Source organism: Stegodyphus dumicola, chromosome 2 (genome assembly GCF_044657685.1).
Source record: "Stegodyphus dumicola isolate Sdum_Otavi_A_Nest chromosome 2, ASM4465768v1".
NCBI lineage: Eukaryota > Metazoa > Arthropoda > Arachnida > Araneae > Eresidae > Stegodyphus > Stegodyphus dumicola.
The window spans coordinates 260,495,400-260,512,950 of NC_140769.1; the positions used below are offsets into that span (position 1 = coordinate 260,495,400).

Consider the following 17,551-nt stretch of genomic DNA (forward strand, 5'->3'; position numbering starts at 1 on the left):
CAGCTATGTTATGTAGTCAGCTGTAAAAAGTTGGTAGTGATTGCTTTTAAAATAAATAAGTTATCCCAATTCTTGCAACAGTCACCTATTCGAACATCTTATGGGTTTTAAGGTGTATGAGTCCCCTTAAGGAAGGAAAGAGTATATATCCTGCTATATTAAAAGTAAGTTTAATTTTTATCATTTCCTCAACTTTTCGAAATCTGTTTTTATTCTAGAATTCTGTTGTTAAGCGGTTTACGTCAATCTCGAGACTATAGTTGAAAGAAATCAGTTCAGGGAGTTAACATAACATAGTTCATGGAGTTACTCATTAACTTAATTCTTCCGATCCCACTGCTTGCTCGATATTTTTCGCTCTTTCTTCCAACCTCGCTAACCATTCCGGATCCCACTGCTCGTTCGAGTGCTTCCGCTCTTGGCTACATCCTCACTACCTACTCTTGATTCAGTGCTCGTTCCGAGTCTTATTCATCAATGTTATTGTTAGTGAGCGGCGAGTCGTTAAAAAGAACCATTTCAATCTAATGAGCGAATGGTTCTGATCCGGTTCCATTAAAGAGAGATTTTGCCCGTTTCTAATATAATTTTCAATATAGGGTAAAAAGAAAAAACGTCGTAATATTCTGTCTTTGAGTAATCTTTATTTGAAAAATAAAAAATTAAATAAATTATCTGCAGTTTAATTCAGCAACTCAGAATATATAGACTTTTATCGATGCAAATGATACGATTTTGAACGGAGGAAGAAAAGATATTACAGTAAAACAATATTTAATAATAAATAAATAGAACTACAATATTTCAAATCAAGAATAACAATAAAAATTTCATTCAGAAATAGGCACCGTATTTTAACAAATATCCTATACAAAACATCTCAAGATGACAGTCTCTACGCACCCTCCAGAAGCTCATATTTACGCCTGGCATGCAAAATATAACTCACCCCCCACACGCTTATATTTATATTTAAATTTTAACAAGTTATAGTAATGATAAAAATACCTCAGAAAACCAGCATTATCAGAGCTGATTTCCTCTAATGACTTATTGCTGAAATGAGCAGACGGCGCGGTTAGCCACATTTGACTGAACAGGCCATCAGCTTTCTTTGTGGATAAAAGGGCAAGTCCAGCTGTTGCTGCACCCCCGTGAGCCAAGACAGTTACCTGTAATTAATAATTTAAAACTTCAGTTTATGTTATTTTATAAACATACTTATAAATCATAATTAACACCAATAAACGTTACTAACAATTTACTGAGTTAACCAGTTAGCTGTGATTGACGAGTATATTCGTCATGAAGAAGCGGAATGATTTTGTGTATTGACGAGTATACTCGTCATGAAGAAGCGGCACGATTTTGTGTATTGACGCGTATACACGTCATGAAGAAGCGGCACGATTTTGTGTATTGACGAGTATACTCGTCATGTGTATAAAGCAGTGTAAGCAACGCAAGTATAAAGCACAGAAATAAAGCAACGCAAGTATAAAGCACAGAAATAAAGCAACGCAAGTATAAAGCACAGAAATAATAGAAACAGAGAACTGTTAATATAAACAGAGAAAAGAAAAATAGAAACCGGAGCTAGTGATTGATTATAATAAAAAAATGGGTTCAGTGGATATGAGCGATGGAATTATCAAAGCGTACTCCTCAGCAAGAAAACGACCCAAAAGAGTACTACAAAAAGATATTTCTCTATTTCTTAGACATTATGTGTCTGAATGCATTCCTATTATATAAAAAAATAATGGAACATTATCCCGTATCAACTTTTTGCTCAAATTTATTGAAGACACTTTTGCGACGTATCCAATTGAAAGAAATAAATAAACTCATACTCGGCCATTTAGACCTAATATAAGCAAATTAGGCGGGAATTATATTCCCGATTATATACCCGGAACATCGGGGAAAAAAAAACCTAGGTGAAGGTGTTCGCATTGCTACAAACGTAATATCAGGTAGGAATCGCGTTACTGGTGTTCGATTTGCAAAGTCCCATTGTGTATAGTACCCTGTTTCGCCGCATATCACTCCACAGCAGGAATTTAAATTCTTACTTTTATATGTATAATATTTAATTTATTGCGTTTTTAGTTTAATATGTATGTAATATATGCTTATGTTAACCAAATAAGTAAATTAAAATTATCAATTTTATAAAATAAACCCATCTTTTTCATCCAATATCTTACCAGAGCAACTTACTCTGTGATTGACGAATATACTTGTCATGACTCGATTCTGGCGATACAAAACGGTGCACACTCTTAAAAGAGAGTGCCACAGTTAACTGGTTAAGTAAAAGTAATTTAGGATCAAAATCTGTAAATCTCCTACATCATGCTCCGCTTAATACTGAGATGTGAGCACATATTTTTTACAAGATTTCTTTTTTCAGCATCTTGTTTTGTTTTCCCAGCGATATCGGCAATAAAGAGAAAAATCCATCAACATGCTGACGTCAAATTTTGTGCGACGCTCGGCAAATTTACCGTCCAAACTCTTGAATGCTTCGTATGGCTTTCGGTAATTATTCTTTAAATCGAAAGACTTTCCAAAAGACGTCAAATTTTGTGCGACGCTCGGCTAATTTACCGTCCAAACTCTTGAATGCTTCGTATGGCTTTCGGTAATTATTCTTTAAATCGAAAGACTTTCCAAAAGACGTCAAATTTTGTGCGACGCTCGGCTAATTTACCGTCCAAACTCTTGAATGCTTCGTATGGCTTTCGGTAATTATTCTTTAAATCGAAAGACTTTCCAAAAGACAGTCGCATTTCCAGGTTTACACTTTCATTTGAAGACGATAGGCATATTCAGCGATCTGTAAAAGCAGAAGTGGAAACAAAACACATTGAAAAACATTCTCAGTCACCACGATCATCGGTTAACAATCTACAAAATAATAGACAGTGCTAGAACCAATCATGAAGTTTCCAAGAGAGTTTACAGAGAATCGAAACTTCCCCTGCCCTGCTGCGAGATTTGTTTTTCATTCTTGCCTACGTATCCTTTAAACACATGTGTGTTTTTGAAAACTAACCACATAATTATTGCTTTACAACTTACCTATGCTGCGATTTCGTTTCGTTCGGCAGAATGAAAATGAAAATCAAAAGCGAAGTTCAGAAACCGTGTCTCTAATAAACAGCAGGAATTGCAAATGGTTATCCATAATTTCAAGGAAATCTCTTCAACATGGCTTTTGAAGGGTGGAAAAACTGATGAAATTCAAGGGGAATTACAAGCGACTGAATGACTTTTCAAATAAAAGTATTTCCGCAGAACTTCTGAAGTATAGCAAAACCAATGAAATCGCCATATCCATTTACAAGCTCACTATTCTGGAAGACATGGCAGTCAAAATAGAATAAATTAATACCGATTTTTTTTTCATTAAGTTCTCAAACTTTCCAAAAGAACTTTATAGAAGATAAGACTTTCTTCTGCTAAATTCAGAAAAGATCATCGGAATATGACATCATAGATGTGACCTTTCCATTTACCCACACGCCACTCACCAGTTGTTTTGACATATTAACTGAACGCGTGTTTAAAAGATGACGCAATAAATATGAATTACAACATAGGCTAAATTATAACATATAAGAATATCATCCAGTAAGAATAGTAACTCAGTGCAACATTAACAGAAACTCGGTAATAAATAGGAACTAAGAACTTTATTTCAGTTGTCTGTCTTACCTTTTCGGGATCGCCTCCAAAATTTCTTATATTCCTCTGTACCCATCTTAAAGCTGTTAACATATCCATGATACCATAATTGCCAGAAGTTGGTGGTCTTATTCGATTAGCAAGCAAGTCCAAAGTCATGAACCCGAAAACATTGGTACGATAATTGATAGTGACGAATGTGACATCCTTTGAATCAGCAATTGATGTAGTGGGTCTCCATTTTATGTCTGTTGCAGTGTAGCCTTTGAGGGGATAATCTCCTGGAATGTAAACGACAACAGGTCTTAGAACAGGAGGAGAGAGACTTGGGGTAATGATGTCCAAATAAAGGCAATCCTCGCTCATTTCCACTTCATAGCCAGGTATAGGTTTTTGATAGCAAAGGACACTAGAATTAAAAGCCTCCAAGGTACCTGTCCAACATTCATTGAAACTGGAAGCCTGCATGGGGGGTTTCCACCTCAATTCACCAATAGGAGGGAGAGCATAAGGGATGCCCTTAAAAACGTAAATATTATCTTCTTTATATCCTTTCACGGGACCACAATCTGTGATAGCCAGTGGTTTACCAAGTGGTCCTCTAGAAGTATGTCCGGAGCTAGTAAAGATTGAAACAATGCTGACCACAATCAGAGCAATTGTTATGCAGACAAGGCTGATGACAACCCGTTTCCAATATGTGCGTTTTTGTTCTTCCTTGGAAGCCTTGGCATCTTCCCCACCTGCTTCATTGTCATCTGTGATAGGGACAGTAACATCAGTTCCGCTGTCATTCTTTTCATTTTTAACATCTTCTTCACTTTTAATTTCAGCTTTGCCATCTTTAGAGAGAAGTTCCGTTCCTGCTTCAGCATCTTGCTTTGCTGTGTTTTGCCGCCTTTGAAACAATCTGTAAGAAATTGAATAAATAAGAGCCTCAAAAATACAGCTTTCACGTGAATATTTTTGGTAATTAAAACAAAAAACTGATATTTATAACAAGGAAATTTCAATTTTAATATTATTTAAGCACATTTACCAACAAAAAATTCTCGATTAATTATACTCAGTATTCACAGAACGTTATTGCTTTCCTGAAATTTTATCTTTAAAGATGAATAGTTAAATTAGGTGATGGAAGCATAGAACAAAAACAAAACTTCTCGAAAATGAGTAAAATTTACTTTTCAATCTAGAAATACTGAATTCATTTTGCTAAGCTTTGTTTTTTGGCTGATATACAATAACAGTCATTAGGTACTTTCTAATACCTTCCATAGGCATGTTAGTCGTTAAACTGACAAACTTCTCATTATATTTAATCATACATAAATAATTAATTATGCATAATATCAGGTTGAATTAGTTCTAATACGGTTACATGAGCAAGATGCGTTATTTCATATTTCTGTTTGCCCTTTTATCCTTCACTTAACTTAATTTCTTCGTCACTTTGTCTACGACAATTCTAACCCAAGGTCAAAACACAGAACAGCGGACCAACGGGTCGGAAGTTCGAAACCAATGCTTTAAACTTCTTGTAGTACTCATGTATTTGACTTAATTTTTTATATTTATGTTCACTGCAATTATTATTTATTTCCTACTGCTAATTATCATTCCCCTCCCATCATATTTAATTTAATTTTGGTCTTTTATCACTTGCCGCCTATCCCTGACAGCAGCCCATCGGCGGCACGACTGGATGCCTCATCAATAAAGTCACGTCCTTTTTACCGATGAGAGTGATTTCAGTCTTCCAAACAATACTCTATGCTAGCGGATATGGAAAGTTGTAAAGACATGCTTTCATCCCACTAACATCAGGGAAAGAGACCATTGGGGTGGTCCTGGCGTGCTTGCATGGCTTGGCATTATGATGAACAGACGATTGGAGCTCAGCGTTTTCGACAGAGGATGACTTACCGGAGATCATTACTGTAATGAAGTTATGCTCCGCCATAGGCGTCTTTTCAGAGTTGCCATTGATACTGACTTTATTTCTACGGATGGCAATGCACGGCCACATAGGGCTCATGTCGTTGAGGAGCTCCTGGAAAGTGAAGATTTCCGCAAAATGCATTGTGCATCGCTGACTTAAATTCCATCGAACATAGATGGGATACTTTAAGGAGACTGAAACAGATGCTCCTTGAATAGTGGGATCTTTTACTCCAAGAATTGTTAAATAATCTGGGCTGAGTATCGACAAATGATGCAACGCAACCATTGCAGTTAGGGGTGGCCATAGCCCTTACTAAGGCTCTTTGGGTTGTTGTCCCTCTTAGCTAGACATTTTCTTGTATCAAAGCCTTCTATCAATAAAGCCTTTTTCGATTCGTTTCGTTTTATATGCGTCCTATTCAATTTTTATCCGGGCCCACCAGCGGCCGAGCGGTAACGTCGCTGAACACTGGTAGTTCGGTCCGAGGTTCGAATCCCGCGAACGGGCTGGCTGCATGGGCGTTTTCGTGGTTTTCCCCATGTGTAACGTATATACGAGCCAGTTTCCCTTAAAAAGTCCTCCACGAAGGCATCCCTCCCTTAAGGCAGATAGCCCTCGAGTGCTTTGCCGTAATCTAATAAACCAAACCAATTTTTATCCTACTATACTTTCCTCATCCTTTAACTTTTTTTGCTGCTTTTTGGCCTTAGCAGTGTGAATTTCATGTCTGTCAGTTGATTTTTGAGCAATTGCGGAAGAAAAACTGCTTAAGTTTTGCACACTTGTGTGCATCCATATAAAGAGAAGGTGTCAGGACTTGTGTTTCTCTTGATTTGCTTTGGAAACATGGTATGCCCTGAATAAGAACAGGGAGTTTACTCAAGCTATGTTCAAAATTTGTGTATAACAGACGACACAATAAGAAGGTTATACGAAACCCTTTATTCTCAATATTTTACAGGCACTTCCGAACTTCGGAATACAGAGACCACACACTTGTGGTCTGAACGTAAGAATATAAAACTACTAACTAAAACTCTAACTAAAAGCTAACTTTGAATGAGTATACAAATGCCTAGCATTAAGACTGCCCTTTATTTAAAAAGGGTTATGTATGTAGTACGCCGAGCTGCTGAAACAACAATACGTTTGCAAATATCAAAAGGACTAAGCCTCTGGCCTTAAAGGCAACCAGCAACCGAGAGAAAACTCGTAAAACTGCAGTGGCAAGCGGCTTGCTTCCTAAATCTCCTTCTCTCTCCCGCTTGGCAAAAAGCCACAACTTAAGTACTTGGGCGTTAGCAAGACAATTTGCACAAACAAGTTAAAGCATTTAATTCTGGCCGGAAGTAGAAAATAAGAAGTGATAGTACAGTTTTAAAATAAAATAAACGTTAGTAAAACTTAGGATCCTTCCAAAGGCACCCTGCTGGGTGGTGTTTGGGAAATCAGAAAAGTTTTGCACACTTGTGTACATGCATATAAAGAGAAGGCACCCAGCTGGGTGGTGTTTGGGAAATCTTATGAGGACAGTCATCTTCCTCTGGTGTAGAAAGTCAAGTGTGCCAAATTTCATCATCCGAACAAAACTGCAGACTTGTATAAAGAAAACACGGACACTCTTCTTTATTTATGTAGATATAATGAACTAGAAGAGCCAGAAGCATGGGCGCAGCTTAGAAATGTAGCGTGAAACTAACATTTAACAAATTCCTTACACGAATGTCATTTAATAACTAAAAAATTACCTAAACGTGATCGTTAACAGAATTTTTTTAAAAATTTGAATCAATTGATATTCACAGAGTCTAGGTATCTACAGATAATATCAAAGTTTGTAATATAAGTTCGTAATCTACCAGCTTCAAGCACATGTTTTGAATACAAAAATTGTTACCTTTCCCAGAAACGAGGTGCCCTTCGTCGAGGAGCTACTGCCACCACATCCTCCTCCTGTTGCTGGCCTTCTCCGTCTGTTTCAGCTGTTTTCTCTTCTTCAGGAGCTTTTTCATCTTCTTGGTCAGTTTTTTTGAGATCCCCTCCCCCATTCTGAGGAGCTGACTCATCCTTAGGAGATATTTTTTCCACTTCCAATTCTTTCTCACTCTTCTTCTCCTGTTCTTCAAGTTCGGCAGTCATTCTGGTAGATCACGAATGGACGAAACTGTTCTGTAACGAGGTTTCTGTAAAGCAAGAAAAATCTTTTAGATTTCGTCAGATGGAAAAATTAATTAAGAAATTGTTTTCATTCAGAAGAGAGCTTTACAAACAAAACTTGAGAAAATTATTTGCAAATGGCAATTAAATCATTTTCTATTATAAACATCGCAATCGGCAATTAAATACACCGAGCATTACTATTGTGCATAGAAATTGCTATATTATCCATAAGCTGACTCAGCCCACCAGCGGCCGAGCGGTAAAGTCGCTGAACACTGGTAGTTCGGTCCGAGGTTCGAATCCCGCGAACGGGCTAGCTGAATGGGCGTTGTCGTGGTTTTCCCCATGTGTAACGTGTATACGAGCTAGTTTCCCTTACAAAGTCCTCCACAAAGGCATCCCTCCTCTTAGGCAGATAGCCCTAGTGTGCTTTGCCATAATTAAATACACCACACCACATAAGCTGACTCAACTAAATTTCGCGACCAACTTACCACGTAATGTTCAGATAAAACGAAACGCATTTTGTAATTAGAAGTATGGGCTTGGTTTAGAAGAAATATGATTAAATATACGGATTGGGACATATATCCGTACATTGCATACATAATACACACAAATACAATGTAAATATATATGCTGGTCTCAGATAAACCGAGCTCAAAGTAAGTGAAGGATATATAAACTCTAAAACAATATTAATCCGAGAATTAAATGTATAAAAATTAAAATGTCAAAAGTGTTTATCACTATGATGTATTATGAAATATAATTGAAATAAAATTCCTTTAGAGAAATTGTGCTATAATACTCATCTATAATTTTAAAAAAAGCAGCACAGTTTAGAATTTTAAACAAAACTTTCAAACATTCGTTTTTAAATATTTAGTATTTTTTACTTTTTTTTTGCACCAATAAAAAGCATAAAAATTGTAAGAGAAAATTGCTTGTTTGAAATTTTCTATTAGTTCAGATTTAAAATATTACTTTCTAAACGAAGTAGTTACAAATTTCCTTACAGCACAGGAAAAGCTAAAAAATATCCAGCCCTGAAAGCATGCAATAGCTTTATAATTATTTGGAACGCTAATTATGCTTGATATGATAAATATGCCAAATTGTTATAAATCAATCTCAGTTTCAAAAATAAAAATATGTAGAGATTCTAATTTGTGAAATGAGGCGCTACAACCAACTTTTTCTTGACAATTACACACGCTGCAATAGGCAACCACTGTTAAATTTCTGCAAGTCGTCCCTACTCCTCCGGATGTGATCAAGGTGACAGCCGGGAAGGTGTCAGACGAAGGAGAAAGCCCATTTGGGTTGGTCTATTTCTTATAAGATACATGGGTGGCCGTTGTCATCGTCTTCATTAAAGTTTAGCATGTCTTCTCTCGTGCAATGATTTTCAAAACCATCAAGACTATTATTTATGACTGTTTTTTTGAAGTCCTCCATTATTCAGGGCCCATGCATCCAAAAATGCATCCATGCACGAACTAATCAATAAATAAGCAAGACGAAAACAACAACTACGCGGACAAATTTACTATTTTAAAATTTGTGGGAGACCGTGTTCTGAACATCTTTAGAAAGGGGAAAACTACGTGAATATTTTTTTTTAAAAATTCAGAACCTATCGCTAAAAGCTAAAGGAAAAAAATACGAAGAGGAAAAATACACGAGTAAATACAGCAATTGAAATATACTTTCATTTACGTTTCGCAATAATTTTCAAAAAAATCAGGTTGGGATCGGACATTAGATACGTTGGGCGGTAAAAAAGTAAAATTATAGTAAAAATCTGAAATTATTTTCATATGCTAAATTTCATATGCCCACTGTGGGGGGGGGGGTGGCGCATAAAAAAATTCGACCGGTTGCTACATACTGCTACCTTTTCCCTTTTCAGCAAACTTTGAGAAAGGCACAATGTAATTAAGCACTGGTGATTGCCAGCTCGATCTCCAGCGAGTGGAAACTTTATTCTAATTTTCGAACAATGAACGATAACACAAGGACATTTTTAATAAAAGGAGCTCCGGGCTTCTTAACAGTCACAATGACAACACCATTTACAAAAAAAATTAAAAAAAAAAAAAAAAATCTGAAATGTTTCAGATTTTAAATTACGTCCAAAGGGGCGTTTTTTAACATTTTGTGTGTTACCTTTCTTTATTAAATATCATGTTCCTCGCACTTAAACCATAAGATCCAGTGCAACAGCAATATCGCAAAATAGTTTTAAAACGAGCATATTTTTAGAATTTCCGATACAGAGACTCACGCGCTGGAGATAAAAATGTTTTTTCTGCACAACGTCGCCATTGCTCGCTTTGAAATCCTTGAGTTTGTTAATCAAAAATTCGTCAAAGTTTTAAAAAATAGGAAATCGATCATAAAACAAATTTCAAATTTGGTCTTCCACATGCTCATATTCGTTGGAGGATTACGTTATTCAAAATTCGATGACTCTATGTACCGTTGTTTTATCACAATACGAGAAATATACATACATTTATGCAGATTTTTCATTATTTAATTTCTTCAAATATAATGCAGGACTCTAACATTTTGTGGCAACAGTTTGAAAAGTGAACCGACATTTATGAGTCCGACGCAAAATGCCAAAACGAAACTAATAGTCCTTCGGGATTCAAATCCCTTTGGACTAATAACTATGAAATAGACTTAGAATAATACCATAAACCATAAAATAGACTTAGAATAATACCATAAACAATAAAATAGACTTAGAATAATACCATAAACCATAAAATAGACTTAGAATAAAAAATAATACCATAAAACCATAAAATAGACTTAGAATTTTGTAGCAATTAAATTATTAAAATCATTGAATTTTGATTATTTTGCAAATTATCTTGTGGTAACTAATTATTATAACACCACAGTTATTTCTCCTTTCCGTAATCCTCACCAGAAGCCAAATTAAGTTATGCATTTAAGCTGAGGGTTTTAGTTCATTAGACAAAAGCTTTTGGCAATCACGCCTTGTTGTTAGCATTTTACGTCGGCTTTGCTTAAAAGTTATATTCCGGCTTTAGCATTCTTGCTAGCCGATGTTTTAAATACATGCCGGTAGAATATTATGAGCCAGCTCATTTTTAGCCTGTTTAAATATGTAGTCTCGCACTACGTTATCAAAATTTTAATTTAATGCCTGTTTCGATCAGTTGTTTAAGTAAGACATACAGGTAACTAGCTATTTGTCTTGAAGGATCTTCAAGACTTTAGCTTCCAGTAATAAAAGAAACCGTACAATTTTTAATTTCATTTAAATTAAGCTATATTTTAATCCAGTTTTGCATACAAATGAGGATGCGAAAAGCCAAATGTAATTTCTTAACCTCAGTATTAGTTTACTTTTCGTTAAACTATGTTAAATACTTAACAAGTTTGACGTTAGATTCTGCTGTTCATTTCGAACATTGTACTGTGATTAGAAATATATAGTATTTATGATACCTGTACGTATGCAACATAAAACTTCGTAACATGCCTACATTTACAGGAGGCAACATTTGAGTCGTAGAAGCGAAATATGGAAAACAATCGGCATGTCGTCTCAGAAAAAAATCCAATTTTGTGTCAAAATACCTATGTTAGAGCAATGCTATATATAAATCTGATATATATCTTACGTCTTGCTTTCGACTCATGAAAAACAAGTATAATTTCGCCAATCGGCCCGGTAGAACGGAAGATATAGCATTGCCCCCCTTTTTTTTTCCTGCAGTGTACAGTTAATAGCAGTGTTTAAAAAATTCAGTCATTTTTTTCAGTCACCCCCTTTTCTTTGGTGCTGAGTGTACATTTTCTTAACATAATTTCATTTGATAAAAAAAAAAAAAAAAAAAAAAAAAAAAATTGAGTAACGATTTTAAATTATTATATTTTTTTAAATCTTTGGCTAATCTTTAGAATATGGTAACAGGTAGTTTGGCGACATTTCGGTAAGGCGATAAAGGTTACTAACTAGGACTTTAGCAGTAAAAGAAGAAGAAGTACACAGTTCGAATCACAGATTATTTTGTCTCAGAGAAATGAGAGATCATGAGACATGTAATGTGACATTTTCCGGAAAATTCTAATGGGGATTTTAGTTAATAAGCACTTAGAAATAATTTCGCCGCTAAAGCGCAGATTCGTCCACTTATTTGTTTGGCGCTTTTTACAAGAGTAAGAAGAATTGGATTTTTGTCAATTTTCTTTGACTTTTTAAGTGAAAATAGGTCGATGTGTACATGAATAAAGTCAAGAGTGTGCGCAATGCCATTTTTGTGCAATTCTGAGATGTGTTTTTAAGTGAAAATAGGTCGGCGTGTAGATGGATACCGTGTATATGCAATTCTTAAAAACACGGCAAGCAGTGGACGATTCTACACTTTCTACCAATTTTGCACCTAATCTTCGTCATGATTAAGCACTTTTGTTCCATAAAAGTTCTAGCATAAGCGTAATTCGGCTAGCAGATTGTTGGAAAAAAATGTTGAGAAAAAAAAATGCCTTTACTTCGTGAAAACAAAATGGCGTCAAAAAAAAAAAAAAAAAAAAAAAAAAAACTAGCAGGTTGCCTTTACTTCGTGAAAACAAAATGGCGTCCAGAAATAAAAACTAGCAGGTTGCAGTAGCAGGGTTGGTTGCCAAAGTTTCGCCAAAAAATCGCCAAGTTACCATAATGTAAAGATTCACCGAATCTTTTTCAAGTCTAGCTTCGTATCAGGAGAGGTCGATTATTTAAGAATTAACACAGATAAATACCACGGATTGCTAAATATTTTTCAAGTGGGGCACTCAGAACCTCCAAGAGAGGATTCAGTACCTGTGAAAATCCGTTCTCTTGATCATTTCTATCAGACGTCAACAAAAACAAATCATTCCAAACCTTTGCAATTAAAACTTTTGTCAGTTTTTAAGGTTAGGATTCAATAGATTCTAAATGACAAAAGTAAAGTGTTTTTTACACCCTTCTTATGTTTCTCTGTTTGAGCGCTGAACATATGGATAAGTCGTTTAGCTTCAGCATGAGTCTGAAGTTAGTTTATGATTCCAAAGAAAGTGAGATTCTACAATATAATTAAGGATGGGACAATCGAATTTCAGAAGTTTCGATTTCTAATCTCGTATCTTCTTAAATTCGATTGTCCCATTCCTAATTATATCAAAGAGTCTCACATTCTTTCGAAGCATAAACTAACTTGAGACTAAACGACTTACCGCTATGTTCAGTATGAAGGCAGAGAAATGTAAGAAGGGTGTGAAAGACCCTTTTATTAAAATTCAGAACTTAACAGAATGCACTTCTTGTGCTTACAAAAACCAGCCAGCGTTTATGGCGTAACTCAAAAAATAATGACTTCAATTCAAAACAAAGTCACAAGTTAGCCAAAGATTACACAGAATGAATAATGCGCAAGCTGCCTCAAACCTAATGGCAAGAATAGAGCAACGTTGCAGACAGACAGCTATCGAGGAGATTCAATTAGTAACGTGGCCTTCAGTAGGCGGAACACGTTCTGATTCAACAGTCTAAAACCTTCCTTTAAGTACTTTCTCTTTTTACCTCATCCGAATACGCGCAAACTAAAATCTGTATTCTGGCAGGAAAATGGAAAGTAAGAATGACAAAAAATGTACTGAACATGAAACAACGGGTTAGAAAAATAAATAAATCCTTACAATATTTTCTACATTTATCCATCAAACGTTAACATAAAATAGTATACGAATCATCTCCGCGAGACATCATTCAACACCAGCATTCTGAAGCATTTTAACTTTTTTCCTTCAGTATTTCCACAAAGATCCAATTTTATTCAGTAACTTTTCTTAGCTGTTTACGTGAAAGTCTAGCACATACAAGTACATAATGCTTTTCCTTTCAAGAAAGCACTGCATTTGTTGTGTCGCCTAAGTACTACTTTGGCGAACTAACAACCGCCGATAAAGCATTCTTCAAGAACATCAAATTTGTTTCCATTAAGCCCGCCTGGGTCGAAATGGCCCTAATTGTTTACACTCTATGGAGTGGGTCGACATTAACTTGTCTGCCAAGAGCAGCTCTTTCCTTGTAGAGTTTAACTACCTCCCTTGATACACATTATATCCCTCAAGTAAATGTGACAAGAGTTGTTGAATTTCCTCGACGCAGTATACGACAATCAAAGTTTGGCTTTTTTGAAATTGGATGGAAAAGTCCGAGGAAATAAATTGCAACGTTCTCTTTAAATGAAGAATATTAACTGATTATACATTTTCAGGTCTTTTAAATGTATTCAAGAATACGTAGCTTTTACTGATTAATTAAAAACTTTTATTTTCGTTGTTTTTTAAAATTTCGACCGAAGGTGAAAGTCAAACGATCAAAGAATTCATGCTTAATTTTATGTTTTGAAAGGAAAGAAACGTAATTTTGTTCAAGGAAACAAGCGTAATTTTGTTCAAGCCTTTGGAAACATATAATACAAATGTATCTGTAAATGATTTTATTCCATGTTTACGTAAATGACAACTACGCATCTTTTTTTCAAAGATAGATGTCGATTAAGTATCTTTTTTTTAAAGATGTCAACTAGGTATTTTTTTCAAAGATGTCAATTATGCATCTTTTTTTCAAAGATCACAACTATAATTGTCAAATAGGTATCTTTTTAAAAGATGTCAACTATGTATCTTTTTTCAAAGATGTCAACTACAGTTAGCTGTCAATTATGCATCTTTTTTAAAGAAGTCAGCTATGTGTCTTTTTTTCAAAGATGCCAACTATAAATGTCATTTATGTACCTCTTTTTTAAAGATGTCAACTATATTTTTTTTTTCAAAGATGACAGCTATCAACGTCAAATAATGCACCTATAGATGTCAATTAAGCATCTTTTTTAAAGATGTCAACTGTGAAACTTTTAAAAAAAGGAGATTCCTTAGAAAAAAATTATAATGCTCTTTCAGTGCTGATTAGATAGTAACTTACGCTTCACAACCAGTCCATTAAATCATTGTTGTCAATTCTTTTTATACGCACGTACCAGAAATTAAGAAATAATATTTATTTCGTGTCCAAAGAGCCGTATACTTCTTAATACGGGGAAGGGGGCTTAATTATCTCAATATTTTGCTGAAAATATTAGAAAATTAATTTATAATTTTAATAAATAAACTCAAAACAACACGTTTAATATATAATATCAATTATTTATAAATGAGGTTTTTGTTGGTTGTTTTTTTTTTTTTTTTTTTTTTTTTTTTTTTTAAATGCGCATGTAACGAATGAGCCATTTACTAACTGTAACTTGTGGCTAAATCTCAACCAAGGCTGTAAGCGACCTGTCGCTATGCCTTCAGAAATACTTCTGAGATTTCAGAAGGGTATAAAACTTATTTATTTATTTATTTATTTTAAAACTGAGATGAAGGCACACATGGCTACAAATGGTTATTTATTTATTTTAAAAAACTAAATGAGATGAAGGCACACCTGGTTATTTATTTACTTTAAAGCTAAGTGAGATGAAGGCACACTTGGTTGCAAATGGTTATTTATTTATTTTAAGACTGAGATGAAGGCACACCTGGTTACAAATGGTTATTTATTTATTTTAAAACTAAGTGAGATGAGGCAAACCTAATTACAAATGGTTATTTATTTTAAAAAAGTGAGATGAAGACACACCTAGTTAAAACTAAGTGAAATGAAGGCACACTTGGTTACAAATGGTTATTTATTTATTTTAAAACTGAGATGAGGCACACCTGGTTAAAACTGAGATGAAGGCACGCCTGGTTACAAATGGTTATTTATTTATTTTAAAACTAAGTGAGATGAGGCACACCTGGTTAAAACTAAGTGAGATGAAGGCACACCTGGTTACAAATGGTTATTTATTTATTTTAAAACTGAGATGAGGCACACCTAATTAAAACTGAGATGAAGGCACACCTGGTTACAAATGGTTATTTATTTATTTTAAAGCTAAGTGAGATGAAGGCACACCTGGTTACAAATGGTTATTTATTTATTTTAAAACTAAGTGATATGAGGCACACCTAATTAAAACTGAGATGAAGGCACACCTGGTTACAAATGGTTATTTATTTATTTTAAAACTAAGTGAGATGTGGCACACCTAATTAAAACTGAGATGAAGGCACACCTGGTTACAAATGGTTATTTATTTATTTTAAAGCTAAGTGAGATGAAGGCACACCTGGTTACAAATGGTTATTTATTTATTTTAAAACTGAGATGAAGGCACACATGGTTACAAATGGTTACAAGGCTTACAAATCCGCTAGCATTTATGGGAAGAACTCAAAACAGAAAGTTAATGTAAAACTAAGTCTAAATAGATAATAACCAAAAGGTACGCAGAGTTAAACGCGAAGTTGGCTCTTAAAACTTTACTGGCATGAACTATTATCGGCAGTTATAATGCATGGCCAGAGGCAGAAACTCTTATCTTAGAATAGCACACATAGTAACGTGGCCTTCACTAGGCAAAACATCTGTCTAAACCATCTCAAACCCTCATTCAAGTACACGAGAGCTAATTTGCACTCTGGTGGCGAAGCGGAAAGAGAGAAATAATAGTAGAGATTCTTAACATAAAGTAACTGGTTAAAGAAATTAATAATCATTCACAAGCATACGTGCGAAAGAAAACTTTTAGTAATATTCCAGTTAGTAGCATTTTAAGCTATTAAACGTTTCGGGAATGGCATTAAGTGGCTTAATAACATGAGTTTAGTCACTTGTTACCCGAACACGTTAAATTCTACAATATAATGCTTATGTTTAAAAAGTTGTTCGGCAATGAATGGATAAAAATCTGTAAATCCAAACACCGGCGGAAGTAAAATTTGTAAGCATTTGTTATTTGAAATTTAACTGCTAGCAATAAATAACTTCTTTTAGAGAAAACTCTGAATATTTACTTTTCGTAACATAAATATGCACGAGAGTTTCAGAATAAAATTCCCCACGACGAACAGAATTACCTATATATATATTATTATAAACAACAGATTCCACCCTTATATCTTCACAACAATAAGGGCACTGATCTTGTATATGTCAAGACTATGCGTTCAGAATTTACTTACTGTATCAAAAGGAAATGAGTCAAGTGAACTTCAATTTATTTGCATTCAAAACATTTCATTGTGAAGAGGGCAAAGAAGGTATAATGATATATTTCTAACAGTTCCCGAAAATGGTCGTTAGACCTGCATTAGACCTAGGGGTACAACTTTAAAAGCAATCATTTTCACACGACGAATAACAATAGAAATTATTCGTTCGTGATGATGAGTTTAAGAGATAGAAGATGGGCGTCAAAAAAAAAAAAAAAAAAAATATTCGATGACGTACTGCAAGAAAAACAAATGAAAAGTCTCAACTTCCTTACGGAATTCTGATTCAGAAGTCAAACAACAAAAATCAGCGTTAATTCACAAAATTTTCACAGGACTAGTTTCGATGGTTTTACCGAACCATCATCTTCAGCTGCAAAACCGCAAATGAACAAGATAGGAAATAATGTTTAGATAAGATAAGAAAGCCTGGACAAGAATAAGCAAGTGGCGCCATCTGTTGGCGAAACCAGAACTAAAACATAATTTCTCTAAAAGCCGAAGGCAAATTTGGATTGGAATTAGGATCGTTAACTAGAACAGAAAGATTTTTATGAATGTGAAATGCCTCTAGAAAATCCAGTTCTCCAATGGAAG

The 17,551-nt window shown here is 34.7% G+C and overlaps 1 protein-coding gene across 1 annotated transcript in view; it reads right to left on the reverse strand.

The window, feature by feature from the left end:
- LOC118190340 (neurotactin-like) overlaps positions 1 to 17,551 on the reverse strand; it is a 177,520-nt gene that overhangs the window by 22,592 nt on the left and 137,377 nt on the right. Inside the window, exons 3-5 of the mRNA XM_035361045.2 lie at positions 7,536 to 7,821; positions 3,724 to 4,603; positions 1,009 to 1,172 (exon numbers count right to left, since the gene is read on the reverse strand). Coding sequence (XP_035216936.1) covers positions 1,009 to 1,172; positions 3,724 to 4,603; positions 7,536 to 7,777 — 1,286 coding nt within the window. The 5' untranslated portion in view covers positions 7,778 to 7,821. The remainder of the gene's footprint in view (positions 1 to 1,008; positions 1,173 to 3,723; positions 4,604 to 7,535; positions 7,822 to 17,551) is intronic.